The sequence below is a fragment of the Phyllostomus discolor genome, chromosome 5 (genome assembly GCF_004126475.2).
Source record: "Phyllostomus discolor isolate MPI-MPIP mPhyDis1 chromosome 5, mPhyDis1.pri.v3, whole genome shotgun sequence".
Classification (NCBI taxonomy): domain Eukaryota; kingdom Metazoa; phylum Chordata; class Mammalia; order Chiroptera; family Phyllostomidae; genus Phyllostomus; species Phyllostomus discolor.
The window spans coordinates 107,319,880-107,340,036 of record NC_040907.2 but is presented as its reverse complement, the minus strand read 5'-3'; the positions used below and the strand labels follow the sequence as shown (position 1 = coordinate 107,340,036).

The 20,157-nt window shown below is 45.9% G+C and overlaps 1 protein-coding gene across 2 annotated transcripts in view; it reads left to right on the top strand.

Annotated features, from left to right (window-relative positions):
* CHAT (choline O-acetyltransferase) overlaps nt 1–20,157 on the top strand; it is a 74,123-nt gene that overhangs the window by 39,079 nt on the left and 14,887 nt on the right. For both annotated transcript variants that reach the window (XM_028513200.2, XM_036026696.1), the window contains 4 exons: nt 12,069–12,238; nt 14,617–14,717; nt 15,597–15,725; nt 18,328–18,450. In XM_028513200.2, coding sequence (XP_028369001.1) covers nt 12,069–12,238; nt 14,617–14,717; nt 15,597–15,725; nt 18,328–18,450 — 523 coding nt within the window. The remainder of the gene's footprint in view (nt 1–12,068; nt 12,239–14,616; nt 14,718–15,596; nt 15,726–18,327; nt 18,451–20,157) is intronic.

Genomic DNA, 20,157 nt, shown 5'->3' with positions numbered 1-20,157 from the left:
GCAAGGAGTACAGAGGACTGGGGGCTCACTGAGGCCAGATGTTGCTTGCTTTAGAGGATTTTGGAAGTTCTGAAACATGAGCCAAAACAAACCACTTATATAGAAAAGTTTCATCTTGTGTAGACTCCTAAGATGGGTGGACAGAGCTTCAGGAAATCACTAAGGTTAGACAAACAGTGTGAGCCAGGTTGATGGCATCTCAGAAATGGCACCTGTCTGTGAGCTTTGTGGCTCTGTAGTGGAAAGGCTCAGAAAAGGACCAGTGGCCTCTGCCTGAAGCTCTGTCTGGGAGAAAGCTTTCTCCCATCTCCTGACCTGATGTCAGATACTTCAGGTCCTTCCTGTATGCCACTGATGCTTTTTAAGCTGCTACTCCAGTGCTCAAGCTCAGAGTGAGTGAGTCTGAGTACTGGTAAGTTTGTGTGTGGACCTTTTAAGAGGAACTGCTTGGAAATCCAGAATTTTCTTCCACCAGCTCAATCCCCATGGTTTTTGCAGCCCAAAGTTATGGAAACTTATTTTCCTGGCACTAGAACCCTGGGCTAGGGTCCTAGTGTGAGGCTTGACCTGCTCACTCCTGAGATATCCCTCCCGTTTTTTATCTACACACATAGGTGTGGGGCCAGCCCATTCCACATGTCCACATCTCTGCCACTCCTAACAGTCTGAATGGATGAGGTTTCTTTAATTCTGTTGCTATCAGACTCCCATTCAACTCAATTTCTGACAGTCCTGAGTAATGGTTGTTCTATAGTTTAGTTGTAATTTTGATGTGGTTGTGTGAGGAGGTGCCTGCGCCTCCATCTTGACCAGAAGTCCACAAGGCATGTTACACTAGGAATTTGTTTGCTATTCTTTTTCTAGTTCATTAGTATAAATTTAGATTGTTTATTTGAGCTTTTTTGGTTTGTTTGTATCTTGAGATAGGCCTATAATAATATGAATTTTCCTCTTAGGGCTGTTTTCATTTTGTCCCAAATATTTTGGTTTGTTGTGTTCTAATTTTCATTTGTTTTTATTTGATTTCATCCTTGATCTCATTGTTTATCCATTTGTTGTTTAGTAACATGTTATTTACCCTTATGCCTTTGTTTGTTTTTCAGTTTTTTTCTTGTGATTGATTTTTACTTCATATCATTACAGTCAAAGAATATGCTTGATAAGATTTCAATCTTCTTAAATTTATTGATATTTGTTTTGTGTCCTAATATGTGGTCTATCCTAGAAAATGTTCCATGTGTACTTGAAAAGAATGTATATTCTGTGGCTTTGGGATCAAATGCTCTGAAGAGATCGATGAAATCCATCTAATCTAATGTATTGTTAAAGGCAGCTGTTTATTTGTTAAATTTCTATCATTTGAAGTTAAAAGGGTGTTAAAATTCCCTACTATGAGTATGTTACTGTCATTCTCTCTCTTTATGTCCATCAAGATTTGCTTTATATATTTAGGTGTTCCTGTGCTGGGTGTGTAAATGTTTACTAGGGTTGTATCCTTTTTTTAATTAATCCTTTATCATTTTGTAAAGTCCTTTTTGTCTATTATTATAGCCTTCTTAAAAGTCTGTTTTGCCTGATACAGGTATTGCTATCCCAGCTTTTTTAAATTTCAATTTGCATGAAATAACTTTTCCTATACCTTCCCGTCTGAGGTGGGTCTTTGTAGACAGTAGATATATAGGTCTTTTTTTTATTTAGTTAATAACCCTATGTCTTTTGATTGTAGCATTTAAGCCATTTATATTTAAAGTGATTAATGATAGGTATGTATTTATTGCTATTTTATTCTTTGTAACTATCTTCCTCTGGTTTCTTCTTCTTTCTTTCTTGTCCTCCTCCTCCCCTTTTTCCTTCTTTTTCCTCTGGAAGATGGAGGAAATTTCTTGTAATACTGGTTTAGTACTACAAGATTAAATTCTTTAGCTTTTTCTTGTCTGGGAAGCTCCTTTTTTCCTTCTTCAATTTTAAATGCTACCCTTGCTGGGCAAAGTAATCTTGGTTGTAGGTTCTTGCTCTCATCATTTTGAATACTTCATGCCAATCCCTTCTGGTCTGAAATTTTTCTGTTGAGAAATCAGATGACAGACTTAGGGGAATTTCCTTCAGGTAACTGTCTTTCTCTTTTTGCTTCTAAGATTCCCTCTTTTTCTTTAACCTTTGTCGTTTTAATTATAATGTGTCTTGGTGTGGGCTTCTTTGGGTCCATCTTGTTTGGGACTTTCTACACTTCCTGGACTCTGGGCTTGTGCATCTTTTTCCTTCACGAGGTTAGGGAAGTTTCAGTCATTATTTATTCAAATAAGTTCTCAATTCCTTGCTCTCTCTCTTTTCCTTCTGGTACCCCTGTGATGTGGTTGTTGTTATGCTTCATGTCATCCCAAAAGCCCCTTAAACTATCCCCAATTTTTATGTTCTTTTTTTTTGAAGTACCTATTTAGTATTCCTTGCTACCTTGTCTACCATATTACTTATTCAATCCTCTGCTCCTACTGCACCTACTGTTTACTCCTTCCAGTGTATCCTTCGTTTCATTTATTGTATTCCTCATTTCTAATTGGTTCTTTTTTATGATTCCTATGTCATTTATCATGTTGTTAAGTTCTCACTTACATTCCTTGAGTATCCCTATTACCATTTTTAAAACTCTATACCTGGGTAAACTGCTTGCCTCTATTCATTTAGCTCTTTTTCTGGAGATATTTTTCTGTTCTTATTCATTTTGTCTCCCCATTTTGGATGCCTTTTATGTTAGTTTCTATGTATTAGGTAGATCTAAGTCTCTCAGTCTTGGCAGGATGGTCTTATGTAGTAGATATCTTTTGGGACCTGTGGCACAGTCTCCTGATCACTTGAACTAAGTTCTCCATGAATGTCCCTTGGTAGGTTATGTGAGCTCTCCTATTGTAATTGGGTCTTGATTGTCATTTGTGCTAGGGTCAACCCTCAGGATTGTGGGGACTGACTCTGCCACAATAGGTACAAGCTGCTGTGTAGGGACTGACTTCAGAAAGTAGAATTCACTTTAGCAGGGTGTGGTGCCTACCACAATTTTCCTTTCAATATCTTGCTTGTGATGCTAATTGGATCCTGCTCTGATCTGTCTGAAGCTAGTAACTGGGTGTGTTGGTTCTACAGGACTCTTGGGAGTGACTCTGGTCTGCTTGTGACTGGCCCTGGGTAACCTGTTAAGAGTTTCACAGTGGTCCACAGTTTGTGACTGCCTCTGCTGGCCCTGGGTGTGCATGGGAAAGACCAAAGGCTGCACACCAAGGCCAGCTTCCACCAGTACTGACCCCAGGGGCAGGCCAGCAAAAGTGCCAAGGCACCCCAAATCCACCTCTGCCTGCCTCTGCTTGCCAGCCACCTGTTAGGTTTAGTCACCTAAGAAGTCTCTGGCTGAACTTGAGTTGCATGAGTAGGTTTTCAGTGAGTCACCAGGTAGTAGTGAGTGCTCACCAGACTGATACAAATTCAAGTTGGTGCTAGTACTGGGTCTGAGGCCAGTCAGCAAAATTCTCAGGGTATAACAAGTCTAGCTGCCCCCAACCCTGCAACCATCGAATGCCTGAAGGACTGCTGTGGTGGGTCAGGGCTTCAGGGAGTCATCAGGATGAAGTCCGTAGATAATTTATCAGGCCATACAGACCAAGAAGTTGACCATGTGAAGGGAGGGTTTTGCACCTATTGGTAGCAAGGAGGAAATGGCCCCTGTCCTAGGGCTGCAAAATTCAGTCTGTCCCAGATTCTGTTGGGACCTCCTGGAGAACCTGAGCTCAGTAGGGCATGGGCTGCAGGAGTCAGGAGTGTAGGGCTAGTGCATCTACTGTGAGGGGGAGGCAGGGAAGGTGGGGACATGGCTCAGGTCTGCAGCCACACAACCTAGTCTGTCCCAAATTCTGCCTCTACTTCCTGCAAGGCCAGAGTTCAGCAGGGTGGGGCCATTAGGGGTTGGTAGTGGGGGTCCACTAGCCCAGAGGATGGTGTTTTTGGATCTTCCTTTAGGAGAGGCACCAGTCAGGCTCACAGAAAGGTGCCCCAGAGTCACAGAACTCAGTTCCCCAACCCCCAGTCTGCCTAGACCTCTACACCAAACAATTTACTCCGCCTCAGGGTGTGAGCTCAGCAGGGTGGAGCAACAGGAAGTCTAGAGGGTGGGGCTATTGCATTTCCCCATGCTGATGCTGTGAAGAGGAGAGTGCTTCACCCAAGAAATATAGTATCTGGGGTGTGAAGATGGATCTCAGCACTGGGAGATACCACTGGAAGCTGTCTCTTCAACTCTCTTCCATGATCCACAAACTCCAGTCTCTCCCTCATATAATTGTAGTCTACTCTGCCTTCTCTCCACTCGAGTGCAGGCTTGAGTGGCTGCAAGTGAGATTTTGGGCACTGGAACTTAAGAGGGTGCCTGGGCCTCCAGCAGACTCCCATCTTTCCCTAGAAGACAGTCTTTGATGATTTTCACATCCAGATGTTATATGGGAACCTCTTTCTGACTCTGGTGTTCTGACTGGGGAACCTGGTGTGGGTCTGAGACCCCTTGCTCCTCACAAGGAACTTTGTGGGTGAGATATCCCTCCCAAACTTCAGCCACCATCTGTGGGAGCTGGGTCAGGCTTTTTTGCATCTCTGCCCTTCCTGCAAGTCCTCTATATGGCTTCTTATGTAAAACCTTGATTATAAGACTTCTGTTTAGCTAGTCACCAGTTGGTTACTTAGACTGATAGTTCTATATATTAGTAGTAATCCCAGTTTTGTCTTAGGAGGAGATGAGCGTGATTTCCACTTGCTCTGCTGCTATCTTGGATCCCCTTTCTATTTTTTATTGCTTTGCTGAGACTCTCTGGATATTTTTTCATTTGTCTCAAATATGTTCTTAATTGATTGCTGAAGCATTTTTTATGATGGCTAATTTAAAAATATTTGTCAAATAATTTTATCATTTCAGTCATGTCAGTGCTGGCATCTACGGATTCTCTTTAAAAATTTTTATTTATTGATTTTTTAGAGAGAGATGAAGAGAGGGAGGGAGGAGGAAGAAGAGAGAGAGAAAGAGAGAGAGAGAGAGCATGAAACATCTAATCTGTTGTTCCATTTATTTGTGCATTCATTGGTTGATTCTTGTATACCTTGTCCTGACCAGGGATCAAACCCACAACCTTGGCATATCAGGACAGTGCTCTAACAAACTGAACTACATGGCCAGGGCTACTGATTGTCTTTTTAAATTCAACTTGAGATTTCCTTCGTTCTTGGTATGAAAAGTGATTTTCTATTGAAACCTGGATATATTATGTTCTGAGACTCTGGACCTTATTTAAATGTTTTGTTTTAGCTGGCTTCCTCCAATACTGCTCCAGCAGGGGCAGAAGTAGATGCTGCTTTGTTCCAGCCAGGTGGGTATAGAAGTTCAGGCTCTTCATATAGTCTTTGTTGACATGCCAAGGGTGGGTACACTTTGTTATTGTTGAGGGGCTAAGAATTCAGTCTCCCCACATGGTCTCCACTGATGCTGCTTGGGATGTACTGTGGTGATGGTTACTACCCAATGAAGATGGAAGTTACAGCTTCCATGTGAGGTCATGCCTTCTCTGAAACCACCCAAGATGAGCTGCCTCGTTAAAAGACTGGTAATGGTATAAGTCTAATCTCTCCATTCTCTTTGCTGGCATGAGGGTGGGAGGAATAGGTTATTATCTAAAAGTATTCTGTTTTGCTAGTCTGTCCCTTACAGACTGATTCTTTGGCTAAAGAGAGCAGGTTTTTATCAGGCTTTTTTTTTTTTGTCCACACTTATTTGTTTCTTTATGTCACTGGCTACTTTAACTCCAAGTCTGAAGTTTTCTAAAACAGAAAGCCCAAAGACTCGGTGGCTTAAACAACAGAAATTTATCTCTGACAGTTTCGGAAGCTAGAAGTCCAAGATCAAGGTGTTAGAAGGGCTGGATTCCCCTGAGGCCACTCTCCCTGGCTTGCATATGACTTCCATCTCACTGAATCATCCCATGACCAATTCAGAGTAAACTCTTTCCACACATATTGCTGGTGTCTCTTCTTCTTCAAAGGACAATAGGCATATTGGTTTAGGGCGCAACCCTTATGACTTTAAGTAACTTTTTAAAGGCTTTGTTTCTAAATATAGTCACATTGGGGGTTAGGGCTTCAAAGTATAAATTTGAGGGTGGAGAGAGGGGACCTAATTCAGTCCATAACAGCCAGGGAACTCACTATCATGTGTTCCTTTGGTTCTGAGGTTCTTAGTCACTCTGACTTCCACTTTTTGCCTTTCAGAATCTTATGTTTGTTTGAAATAATGTCCAGAGTTTTTAGTGGAATAGAGGGTCTACTTGATCTTCCTAGAAGAAGCCCCTCCTCCTTGCACTATTTAAAGAGGGCTTTGCAACTCAAGTCAAAGTAGTTCTGATTTGCTAAAACAGGTTTAATTGGGAAAGAGATACATTTGTTAGAATTCTCATAACCTCTGGGAGCGGGGAGCTTAAAGATTACCCCATAAACTACAGAGTGGAGAAGTATATGGGATGTACCAGGGCAGATTTCCCTCCTAAGAAAGATACAATTCATTCATCTGAGGAGGAAAGATTGTCAGATGGGATTGATAATGGTTTAGAAGCTATAGGCTTCTGAGAATATGCCAGGTACCTCCATCTCCTTAGACCTTATGAGGCTGACCTGAGCCAACCTCCCAGGTAATAGATCAGAGCAAGCATCTCACAGAGGGCTATATGTGTATATTTGTGTATAGCACCTGAGAGTTCTTCAGCCCTCCAAAGGCAGAGGTGCCATGTTGATTTTCTATTTGTTCACCTTAGTCATGGTCTGTAAGCTTTCCACATCTAACAGAAGCACCAGGGCCCTCAAAGTCCTTGTGGCCTCTAGAATTTCTGCATCACCAAAGATATCAACTCCTTAGGTGTGGGTGACAGAGCAAGCTCCTCCTATTATTCAACTCCTACTTCTCACTATTAAGCATGGGCTCCTTGAGGAAGATTGATTTACCAAATTAACTGAGCCTCCATGTGCTCAATGAGGAGTTCACAAGACAAATGGCCTCTGCTGTGTGCCTCCAGCCCACTGCTCCATTTCCATCACATTTGGGCAAGAGTCATGGTAGAAGAGTTTGGCTGTAGCTTATTTTCTGCCTGACATGATAAACTTGTCAGCATTTGACTGATCAGCTCCTTGTATGCAGGGAGTTCATTTGCAAGGCCACCTGGCATCCCCGCTGTCCTGCTCCCATTTTACTCTGTCTAATGACCCAGGACCAGCTCCTGTTGGTTGGCACTGAGCTCCAGGGCCCTGCACAACCAGCATGCTGGATAGTGATGGGTCAGCCTTCTCAGGAGTCCCTCTCTCCTGTTTGGAGGAGGATGGAGCACTGATGCCTGGGAAGCTGTCCTTTTTTGCTGCCAGCCTCAAGTTGACCAGCTCCTGGGAAGGCTTGTGCCAAGCCTCTACTTTCCTTTCCAGAGGCTCTGCTAGGCCTGTTCTGTAGTCTTCTGGTTGGACTCCTGGGGGTGTTGGGGAGAGCTGAAGCCTTCCCACTCCACGTTGGCCTTAGAGCTCTTCCTGAGCAAACCTTGGTTTAAGCAGATAACAAATATTGGTGTAGGCAGATAAGTGGGTTCTCAGACCTCACTGAGACATGGCCAACAAGGTTAAAATGGGCATCCATGGAGCTCCTTATGGCCTCTTGTCTGGCTTCTAGTCTCAGGCCCTTCCCAAGTTCCTAGGTAACCTAGATTCTCTTTTACCACATCAGTTTCTGTGTAAATCCTTCAGTGGCCCCCTGCTGTTGCTAGACGAAGTCCATATTCTCAATACTGCATTTAGTCCTTGATGATCTGCTTCCAGCTTTGGTGTTAGGTTTGGATCAAGCTCTGCTCCCTTCATTTAGTGGTGACTTTAGGTAAGACATGTAGCTCCTCAGTTTCTCACCTGTGAATAGGGATGATAATAGTGCCTATTCAGTATTATTTTGTATGAGTGCTTAGATTGATGCTTGGCACATAGTAGGTGCTCAAAAAGGTTAGCTAACATCATTACTGTACTGTGTTTTTTCAGTCTCCTAAATCCTGCATGCCTTTACCCACAATCCTGGATGTCTACCTTCCAGCCCTCAAAGCCTTTTCTTTACTGTTATGTCCTTCCTGACATGCTTCCCTCTTCCTCTCTGCTTATTTGAATCTGACACAGGCCTAACTAAAGCCTCCCTATATTCTGAAGTCATTAGCTAGCCTAGGAGCCCAAAGAAACCCCCAGAACAGCACATGGTACAAGGCCAGGCACCATGGTCATGGCCAATAGGAACAGGAGTAGAGAGAGGTAGAACTTGGAGCTTTGCAAACCCCTCTCTATCTCTTCCCCATCCCTCACCCCCACCATGAAGCTCCAGGTCCCTCAAAGTAGTGGTTTTCTGACCCTCCAGGAGCCATAGGCCTTTTTGTTCTTGTTGTTGTTGGCCATCTGGGCTTCTCTGGGCTCCTCTGAGCTGTGCACACAGATGTCAACTTTACCTGTCCACACACTCTCAAGTTCATTGCCAGCCATGGAAATTGCCTGCTTCAGCTGGGGACACAGACACCACCCTCTGTAAGCTTACAGATAGGGGAGAAGGGACCAAAACAGGGCTTTCTGGGTTAGACTCTCAGTAATTGCTTGAAGCATGGGGGTCTGGGGATGGTGGTGGGTTTGTGTGCTATAAGGTCATGTGCTATGTGGTAGGAGACATTGGTATAGAGGGAATTGGCCATCTCTGACTCAGATACTATGTGAGGTTGACCTGGTAGACAGAGCAGAGGTTCCTCATCTGCACCAAGCAGACAGTTCCAAGTGTGAGGAGTCCTGGGGTGGGGGGGTAGCAGGAATTCTGTCTAGATTGCTCCCACTAATCCTGGGCACTGGACAAGCACTGTTAGAGGTTTAGGGAGCTTGGGGAGAGTCTATAAGAAGGGATTTGATAGGTAGAGTAGGAGAACAGACCCCATCCTGGGGACAGCCTGAATGATGGTGCACAGATGTCCAGGGAATGGCATGAGGCTTGTGTGAAGTCATTCCAAAGAGTCAGAGGAGTTGAGCCATGAGGGGCAGCAATGGCTAGCCCTGGATCCCAAGAGCTATATTTACAAGTTTGGATTCTACCTGGTGAGCACCAGAAGCTGTTTTAGGTTGAAGGGGTAACGTGGTAATTGCATTACACTTAAGGAGTGGAAGGAAGGGAGGGCCACTATGGCATCTCATTTATCTTTAGCTCCTCAGGGCAGGGCTCAGAGCTTTGAAGTTCAGCAGATTGAGGCAGGAGAGCCCAAGAGGCCAAGTGCAAGGTGATGAATCATCCTAGCCCCTTAGGGATTAAGAGGCATCCTGAAAGAACAGTGCTTCCTGAACTCTCATTATTCCAGACAGGAAGGTGGGGTGGATGACAGAGAATGGGTTTGCTTGCTGGACACCTTCATTCCCTGAGTAGAAGACCCGCTGTGAGCAATGGCTCCTACCTCCAGAATTTTCAGAGTGGGAGGAAGGAGATAGGTGGGGACTGGAAACTCCTTTCACATGAAGACATGTGAAAACTTCTCACGAACCTGGAGGAATTACCTGGGCAGAATAGGGAACAGCACAGGTGCCCTTAGCATCTGTGTGCCCAGCAAGTGTTGAGGAGAACCAGAAGAGGGTCTTAGGGATTGTTTCAATCCCTTAAGGCTGACAACACCAGCAAGGGGAACTTGCCACACGCTTGAGTGGGGTAGCAGCCCAGAGAGGCTAGGTCAAGGCCAAGAGTAGAGAGGAGCAGACAATAGCCGCCTCTGATCACTTCAGGTCCCTGCTGGACAGAAGAAAGGACAGCCACACGCCCGATGTGGTCCCCCACTGTCATCATAGGCCAAGTGTAGACTCAGCCTCCCACTGCCTGAGGAAGGTGCTGCTATGGGTGGCCCTGCCCCACAGGCTAGACCCAACTAGTGAATAGAGGGTGCTAGAGGACATTAAGCCTGAGAGTGGAAGCAAGTGAAAGCTGCACCTCCTCCCACACATGCCCTGGACTTCGGGAAGGCAGATTCCAGATGACTATGAGAGATAATGGGCTTAATTCTCAGCTTGAGGCTCTAGGAGCAAAGAAGCCTCCAGGGCCAGGGACTCTGAAAAGGGGAGTCCTGACTCAGCAGTTATTGAGATCCCATTAGGGGAGGGAAGAGGCAGGAGCTGAGAGGTACATGTGACTGCATGTGTACCTGGGCTCAGAATCAAGGGGAACAGAGCTGGCAACAGGAAATAGAAGGGCCAGCACCTAGGACCAGTGCCACACAAGTGTCTGCCTTGATTCTGACACAAGAGGGAGAAAGGAGGGACTTGACTGTCATTTTGGAGGGATCCCCTGCCTCCCATATTTAACAAAGAAGACAGCGTTCTGGACAAGGACCTTGAATTTAAATACCCGAAGAAATCAATATGCTAAATAAATGAGAGAGGACTCTGGCAAACCAAGGTATAGCCTCTAAGCTCCAGCTAATTCCTGCAGTGTATGAATGTGAATCTAACATCACCAGACAATATAAGTTAGAATTGGTTATGGCCACACGTGACAGAAAACCTGAAATAATAGTATTTTTAAAAACACAGGTTTTTATCTCTTTCATGTATATTGGAAATGAGCCAGAATTGATACAGGGTGGCTAGTGTTCTTCCATCTCAAGGAAGATACAAGGGTGTGGCCCTCATCCTCATGGTCCCAAATGGGAGCTAGAGCTTCAGTTATTATACCTGTGTTCCAGGCAGCAGGATAGAGAAAGGGTCAAAATATGACAAAGACCACATGCTAGCTGTCTTTAAGGAAGTTTCTTGGAAGTTGTCATATAGCATTTCTAGATCTTGTTGGTAGAATTTAAACACTTGGTTACTCGTAGTTATAAGGGAGGCTGGGAAATATAGCCTTATTTCTGGTTGTCTCTGTGCCAAGCTAAAAGCCAAGTGTTCTGTGGCTAAAGAGAATGAATATTATTATATGCAACTAGCAGTCACTGACACATGATATCCCTCTGCCACCAAACACCACACACCCCACCTTCCCATGCATATGATATTCTGAGGCTTGGGGGTGGTGATGGTAACCCTCATCCTGTTCAATCCTCCAGCACAGAAGTCTGGATCTCTGGGCAATGTGCAGCCTACCCATTAGGTCCTGATGCCATACCCTGTATGGGATGGTGGAGAAGGAACACAATCACCACTGTAAAGACTCCTGACTTAGAGAAGGAACGTGTAGCAGCACCAGCCATGGTCCCACTGGCCAGGCTTTGTGAACCTTCCTGTGCTTGGCTGAGGAAGCTACCAGCAGCCCATCTGCTGGCCTTGCTCTATTCCAGGAGGAACACCTTGTCCAATGTCCCTTTGGAGGATTTAAGCTCCCTTGACAACCCATCTCCTACATAACTCAGTGGCTTTTAACCTATTTGTCCTGATGAGTTCCATGGGCCTGAAATGGCCCCAGTGGATCACGTGGTTATAGGTTTAGGGTAGCCTGGCCCTCCCATCTGCCCCTGCATCAACATAACAGCTGGGGTGGCAGAGGACAAGGCGAGCAACACCCTTATTCTCTTACTAAAGATTTTCATGTGAAGTTGACTAGCTTTAAAATTCTGGAAACTAATGTTTGAAAGTCATAGTTCAGGACAAATAAACTTGCCTGTGTGCCAGATGCAGCTTCCTGGTGCCACAGTACTGGGTGCTGTTGAAGGGGGAAGTGGAGCTCCTCTCTTGGCATAGTTTAATGTCCATGGAGAAGGCCCTACACCAGCTCCTCTCATCCTTGCAAGCAGGCCAAGTGACCACACAGCTGGAGGGACTCTGAGGCTGAGCTGGGCCCTGAGGTTAGTACAGAAACCCAGGACAGTCTGGCTGACTTTCCAGGCCATGGACTGGGATAGGGGAGGGGTCAGGACTGGATACAGATCTGACAGTCCATGTGTATCTGCCTGTGGTGTGTGAGGCTTTGCAGAGGGGGCCCCAGGCCCCAAGTGGGACAGAAGATAAGGCCTTGCTTGCCCACCCTGCAGACTCCACCAATCGGGACTCACTGGACATGATCGAGCGCTGCATCTGTGTGGTGTGTCTGGATGCCCCGGGAGGCTTGGAGCTCAACGACACCAACAGGGCACTCCAGCTCCTTCATGGTGGAGGCTGCAGCAAGAATGGGGCAAACCGTTGGTATGACAAGTCCCTGCAGGTAAGCCTCCCTTGCAGTATGGCCAGCGGCCTAAGCCAGCCCTGCTCACAGCTGGCAGACTCACTTACTGGCCTCTGCTGCCTAGGATGCTGCATGTGGGGCCAAGATAACTACAGGGGTTGGAGATGTGTCATTGATGTTGTCTGCTGGACTAGCCAGGAGATAAGCCTTTGGATAAGGATCAAGTGGCCAAACCTCACTCAAGCTCCCTAACTTTCCTGCAACCTGAGGAAAGGTTGAGGACCCTCTGGGTCAGACCTGGGGCTCACTCCCCATCTCCCATCACACACTATAAGATGGGGGCATGCCAGGGGCTCCTCCCACTGAACAAATCTTCAACATGTTCAGCAACAATCACATCTGATTCCTGGGAATGTCAGTTGTTCTGAATTTCTGTCACCCTGGTCTGGCCATTTTGACACACCACCCTCCTTCCCTGAGAAGTGTGGCATCCCAGTGTCTACACAGAAAAAAGTCATAAAATGAAATAAAGCAATTTGTTTTTTTTTTTCATTCGTATGACATTAGCTCAGAAACAAGACAGTCACTTTAGCCTGGAGGAAAACACTCATGCAAATGGGGATAAGGTTGAGGTTGGGCCATTCATTCCTGTTCTTACATCCTTTTTACCCCAGCATGCCAATCCTAAATCTAATCTTGTCTATTTTTAAAGCCACCACACTTTCACAGTGCCCTTATTAAATGGCAGCCAACTACCTCTATGCTTTTGGTTAGCATTGCTCACACGTAATGAGCATTTCTAGGCATATTTTTCTCTTTCACTGTCCCCTGCATCCTGCAGGTTATCCTTCTTATTGGTGTGCATTTTGATTCTGTTCTTTCTGATGAGTCCTGTTGCTGCTGTGCTGGCTGTTTCAGCCTTCACCACCATTGCTAATGGCTTGTAACCTTTCATGGAGAAACTGTGGGAGGGACATGATATCATGGATGTACAGGAACTGAAACATAGCAAGGCTTAGTAGCAATTTTTAAAAGGTACTGTTTGCCTCTTTTTCTTTTAGTGACAGGGACAGAAAAGCACTAACATATGATTGGGCACAGTCCTCCCCTCTGTGCCTCATGCGGGTAGCTGTACCCACCTCTGGGTTATTTTTGAAGGTAGGGCACTTTATCAGGTAGGTGAGTTGGAGAAGCCCAACTGGCTTCATGAATGGGAGTTGAAAGGACTGAGAGATTTCACAGGACAGAAGGCAGGGGATACCAGGAAAGAGAGAAAAGAGCCTGCAGAGCTATGTTTTGAAAGAAACTCTATGGGAAGTTTGAAGAATGGGAGCAAAGACTAGGGCAGAGGGCAACTATCTGAGATTGGGGGAGACCTGGAGATAGCTCCAGTGTGTGCCGTACAGACTTCAATAGCTTGCTTGTTTGCTTGTTGATTATGGATGTTAGGCAAATACCTCCTGAGTGTGCTGCTGTGCTGGATCAGCTACAAGGCAGCCCTACTTTATTTGGATTATGCTTTAAGAATCAAATCTCATTCTTATTTTCTCCCAGCACTTTTCTGCACTGAGTATGTCCCTTTTCCATGTCAGCTAAATACAGCCTTTGTAAGGTCACAAAAAGAGCCTAAGTAATCTTTACAGTTCCCATGGTCCTTTCATATATCTTCTCTCCAATCCTCATATCAATCCTGTGAACTAGCCTTATTGGGTCCAAGATAAATGAGAGCAGACTGAAATCAGAGAGCTGAAGTGTCTTGTTGAAGCTCTCCCAGCTGGCTAGCCACAACAACAGAACTGAAATCTGGATCACAGACATGAAAGCCCAGGCAGCAGTTGATGGGGTGCCCTCAGCACAATTTTCCTCACTCCCATCAAGGGAAGTTTAATTTCTCCCTAGGAATTTGTTCACCATTCAAATAGGATTGTTATCTTTCATTCAGTCATCCAACAAAATTATTGAGCACTTACTGTGGGGTGGACACTGGTTTAGAGGCTGGGAATAAAATCAATCTTGCCCAAACCACAGGGGCCATCAGGTACATCATGACCCAGTGTAGTAGCAGGGTGATCCTCTCACTCACTGTAAAGGGGAAACACAGCTAAATGAAGCTGAAGGAGTTTACCCATGACCTGCGGAGAATATGCACAGCCTTTCAGGAATTGCTGGGATACTTCAGCCAGTGAACTTCATGCTGTACCTTTACTGCCTGGAGTTTTTCTAGGAAGGAGGTCTCACCATTTCCTGCTGTTTGAGACTCCTATATTCTCAGGCCATGGCTACTGCATGAGGTGTTTTCAGAAAACAATGTGCTTTGGTGTCCTTAAGGAGGGATCCCCTTGAGAGGTGAGCCAAGGGGCAGGTTTGAAATGCTGACTCTACCAGAGATCTGCTCACCTCTCTCTTCCTTATTGCAGTTCGTGGTGGGCCAGGATGGCACCTGTGGTGTGGTGTGTGAGCACTCCCCATTTGATGGCATTGTCCTGGTACAGTGTGTGGAACATCTGCTCAAGCACATGTGAGTCTGGAGCACAGGACCCCTCCAGAACGGCCATGGTGTCAAAACTGGACTGCCCAGCTAGGCCAAGAAAAACTGGGGTGGCCATGTGGGGACTGTTAGCCTGGAAAGTGTCTTAGTCAAAAATGAGTTTGCAAACTAGCTAAAAATGATACATTGTACATTTTATCAGCCATGGATAGAAGGGGCCATCCAGGCAGTTAAGGAGGAGCTTGGTAAAGAATTTCTAGCTAAGAGGGAGCATCTGCTTTGACCAGGGGAGCTCCGATCAATCCCTATTGTCTGTCCTGAGTCCACAATGGGCTGACTGATGACCCAGCACAGGCAGAAGTTTTCTGAGCCACAGTTCTCTCCATCCTCTCAGGCTGGGTCTCTCTCCCTAGCTTCCGAGAAAGCTGACTAAGGGCTTCTCTGACCTTTAACACACTGGGTTCCTTCCTCCATTTACCACTTCCCTCATTCTCTCTCTCTTTTTTTGGAATCTTCCCCTTGATTCTAAGTTCTAAACCTCTTCCATGGTTTAGGATCTCTTTAGGATCTCTAAAAACCCAAACCAACCCTTGCAAACATAATGACATAATTTGCTTCAATTTTTCTCCAAATGTTTTATAATTGTCATGGTGTAATGTAGTAGAACAGGAAAATGAAAAAAAAAAAAATTGGCTTTGCAGCCAGGTTGAACTGGATGGAATCCTCACTCTGCCACTTGCTAATCTGGGTGGGTTCTCTGAGCTTCACTCTGTTCATTGGTACAATGCTCTGGGGGCAACTTATACCTATGAACTTCCAACAGCTGAGATGACTGCAGAGGGCAAAGAAACATGCTGCCTACAGGCCTCACCTCACAGGGCTGAGGAGGTCATCTCTCTGTGCCTGCAGGATGAGGAATAGCAAGAAGCTAGTCCGAGCTGACTCCGTTACTGAGCTGCCAGCCCCCAGGAGGCTGAGGTGGAAATGCTCCCCAGTAATTCAAGGTTTCTTAGCCTCTTCAGCAGAAAAACTTCAACGGTAAGGAAAAGCCCAACTCTGCTTCGGAGTGATGCCCTGGGGGTCACCTGAGTCCTCCTTCCCACCCTGGCTGCTGAGACTCCCTGAAAGGTTTCAGAGACCCCAGTTCCTCCACTCCCCATGACTTCATGGAAATGTAGTCAAATTAAAGGGGAGTTATAACTCTGGGGGAAATAACCTTGTCAAAGGATCCATCATTTCCATAAAATGCAAACGTGGACCTATTTTTTTCAAGGGTTTCACCTGACTGAGCACAGTCAAGAAGGGAAAATCATCCTGTTTAGGGGGAGCAATAAACAACTGGTTTGAATAGGTCATTTGAATCCAAGCTATTTTAATTTGCTTGAATTTTCACTGCATCTTGACAAGGAAGGTTTTATTCCCAAGGGCAGTTCAGGCCCTAACAGAACCTGGGCAGGGGGGTAAGGACCCCTAACAGGACCCAGGCAGGGGGTGGCCAGAGATGGGCATAGGGCCCCTCTTGGGGACCACAGAATTGTCAGTGGCAAGGTGTGAGGGGAGCTACAGGCTGACAGCTGAGTCTGGATCTTGGTTGTTCATTCTCTCATTCAGTAAGTGAGCATGAGTGCATTCATTCATTCATTCATTCAGCCAATGTGTGCAGAGCTCTAATTTGTGCCACGCCTGTGGTAAGGCTCTGAGAACAAAGAAATGAATGTGCCATGAGGCCTGCCTTCCAGACTTTAGTGGAGGAAGTGAATCCCCAGAGCAAAAATGTGTGATGCATTAAGTACCAGACTCAGACAAAGGCATATGGGCATGAACCCACAGAGGACACAAGAGGTGAATTCTGCCAAGACAACGAGGGAGGGCTTTGCCAAGGTGGGCCTTGAAGGGTGGAGAGGAATTTGTGTTTCAGGCAGCTGGGGGAGGGGGGTTCATAAAAGATTCAGACTACTTTGGAGACCAGCAAGTGAGAGAGTGGTCAGAGCTGGAGACACTAAAGGGAAACTGGGGCCACATTGTGAAGAGCTTTATTCTCCTATGTCACAGGGCCTGGAAGCTGTGAGGAACCCTGGCAGATTTTGTACAGAGGGTTCCAGGGAGCCAGGGAAGAGACTGTGGGAAAAGGGTAGGTGAGCTGGATAGAGTGTGGCTGGGCTTGAGACCCAGAGCAGGGAGGACAAGTCCCCTGAAAGCTGCTGTGGAGACTGGCTTTTGTGGAGGAGTGGCCTTAGGTGATCATTGATAAGGTGGTGTCCATATCTCAAGCACATGCAGCTGTTTGGGGATAAGCAGGCCACTAGGAGGGTGAGTTCATTGCTGAGCCCTGGGAAGAAGAAGGAACCTGCACATTTTTAGGGGTTTGAGCAGGTTCCACTTGATCCCAAGGCCCCCAGCTCTTCTTTCTGGAGGATGGGGAAGTAGAAGGGAAAGGGTGGCACCCCACTTGGAAGTGGGGTCCAAGTGGGCAGAGCTTGAGCAAAAGGTTTCCAGAGGGCTGTGGTAACTCTGTGCTCAGCCTGTGTGGAGGCAGTCAACAGGCCAGACTGGAGGCAGTGAGTTAATGGGCCAGACAGGCCCATTGGAACTGGTTCTCTGAGTTTTGCTGAGTCCTCAGAACCTACCATGGCCCCACAAGAGCTGAAGTCCTGTGAGGCAGGAGAAATAATTCAAGGAGGGGCAGTCAGGGAATGTCAAGTCCCGAGGGAGTGAATGTGTGAGTGGGGGCCCAGGTTGCTCCCCCTAGACTCCGATTTTACATATGGCTGGTAGATGAATGGTGTGGACCTTGTTGGACATTGCTCCAGGGGGCAGTCACCCCGAGACCCCAAGCTCATTTTGAAGGAGACTAGTCATTATTGGGGTGCTCAAGGCTTTCAGTGTAGACTCAGGAAATCTTCCCACTACTCTTACAATGGCTCCTGGCCAGCAAAGACCTGAGCATGTCATGGCAGCCACAACAGCAGTATCTGAGTAAAATGGACTTTTAGTTACTGGCAAGCAGCCTTCACTGCGGTGCTGAGCAGCCAGGCCCCACACCTTTCTTTCCAAAGCACAGGGATGAGTCTGAGTGAGGAGATGCTACTTGCAACCATCTGAGAAGTGGGCTTTTCCCTGAACAGAGAGGGTTTATGGATCTGGTAGGATGGCCAGGATGCAGCAAAACAAACAAAAAAACACACAACAAAGCCCACAAAACAAAAACAAAAACCCGCAAGGGTGCTGGACACACTTTCCAAACAGTTCAAATGAGTGACCTCTCTCAGGCTCACTCCTGTGAGGAGCAGGATTTTATGACTGTGTTTGTTAGCAGTGTTTTCCCTGCCCATGCAAATGTATGTTTTGCCTCCATGTCCCTCCCTGCAGCCAAGCCCACCTTCCTCCAGCTCCAGAGCTGGGCCACCAGCCTGCCCAGCCATATCTCATCTTCAGCTCAGAGTAACCTTGGTCCAGTACACCCTCTGCCACTTCCATATGTCAAGGACTGTCTGACACACTGATCCGTTTCTGGAGCACAGGGACTGTCCTGAACTTCTGGGATGGTAGGACATAGACCAAGCTCAAGAAATTTGGTTAGATTCTGTGATCTGGGCATTCTATTTTGCATGAAATAAAAGCATTTTTTTTCTCTCCATAGAATAGTGAAGAATCTTGACTTCATTGTTTACAAGTTTGACAACTATGGGAAGACATTCATTAAGAAGCAGAAAAGCAGCCCCGATGCCTTTATTCAGGTGGCCCTCCAACTGGCCTTCTACAGGTGAGCAAAACCTGCCCAGAAGGCCTAACTGACGAGTTGCTCTAGACTCTAGAGTCTAGAAGTACCCTGGAGGGAGAAAGACTTTCTATGGGCTTAGAGGATGGGAGGATAATCAGGGTAGACTGCTTGATAGGAGGTGCCACCTAACTGGGTTGCAAGATATAAAACCTTCTCAGAAAAGAGAAAGAAGGATGTCATAGTCAGTCACTTGCCTGAGTGATAGCCCAGGGGCACAGAGCACAAAGAGCAGGAACAAAGCTAACTAAGGCCAGGGAGGTGATGGGGACACAAGATTGAGAAGATGCTCCTCCTCCAGATCTCATCCAGTCCAACTGGGCCTCTGGAGTTGTGATGTGACCTCCCATTATTCTGGCCTCAATAATGAAATAGAACTAGCATCCCTCAGTGGACCAAGTCAAAGATTTTAGATTCCCCCTTCATTTGTCCCTATCTTTCACCTCCCACCATGTCAGTTATTTTCCCTACGTCTCTTTGCTCTTCACTTCCATTTCTACCTCTACCACCATCGGCTCCTCCCAAGCCCCTGCCATCTCTTGCTCCGTCAACTGCAACATGCTTCCTGGGGATCTCTGCCTCCAATCTTACCCACTATATCCTATCTTCATAAAACATGAACTTGGAAATATGAAAATCAGATTCTATCATTTACCTCCTTGACCCTTTCCAATGGCTTCCCACCATGCTTAGAACAAAGTCCAGACTTAGAGAGGCTCTCTGGCCTCATCTGGGGTCCTCCCCAAATCTCTTTCCCACCTCTAGACCTTTGCTCTGATAGGTGCCTATTCACCTGTAACCACCACTCTTCACCTACCAGCTGCTTCCCACTACTTAGTTGTCAGCCCTTAGAGAACCTTGCCACCCAGTTTTCTATCATACCAATTGTGCTCTCTTTTTCTTTCATGGCAATTGTTTTTCTTTTTCTTTTTCATTTTTTTTTCTGTGTGAATTTATATTTTTATATTTTCTTTTTTTTAGTTTTTTTCACTTTTTGAAATTTTAATTATTGTTCAAATACAATTTTTCTATATTTTACTCCTATCCCAGCCCACCCACCCAGCCTTCCCCACTTCCCTCCCAATTCCCCCCCCCCCAGTTTTGGTCCATGTGTCCTTTATACTTGTTCCTGTAAACCCTTCCCTTTTCCCCCCTGAAATTCCCCTGAAATTCCATCCCATCTCCCCTCTGAACACTGTCACTCTGTTCTCTATTTCAGTGTCTCTGGTTATATTTTGCTTGTTTCTTCGTTTTGTTGATTAGGTTCCACTTAAGGGTGAGATCATATGGTATTTGTCTTTCACTGCCTGGCTTATTTCGCTTAGCCTAATGCTTTCCAGTTCCATCCATGCTGTTGCAAAAGGAAGGAGCTCCTTCTTTCTTTCTGCTGCATAGAATTCCAATGTGTAAATGGACCATAGTTTTTGATCCATTCATTTACTGATGGGCACCTAGGTTGCTCCCAGCACTTGGGTATTGTAAATTGTGCTGCTATGAACATTGGGGTGCATAGGTTCTTTTGGATTGGTGTTTCAGGTTTCTTAGGATATAGTACCCCCAGTGGAATTGCTGGGTCAAAAGGCAGATGCATTTTTAGTTTTCTGAGGAAGTTCCATACTGTTTTTCACAGTGGTTGTACCAGTCTGCAGTCCCAAGAACAGTGCACTAGGGTCCCCTTTTCTCCACAACCTC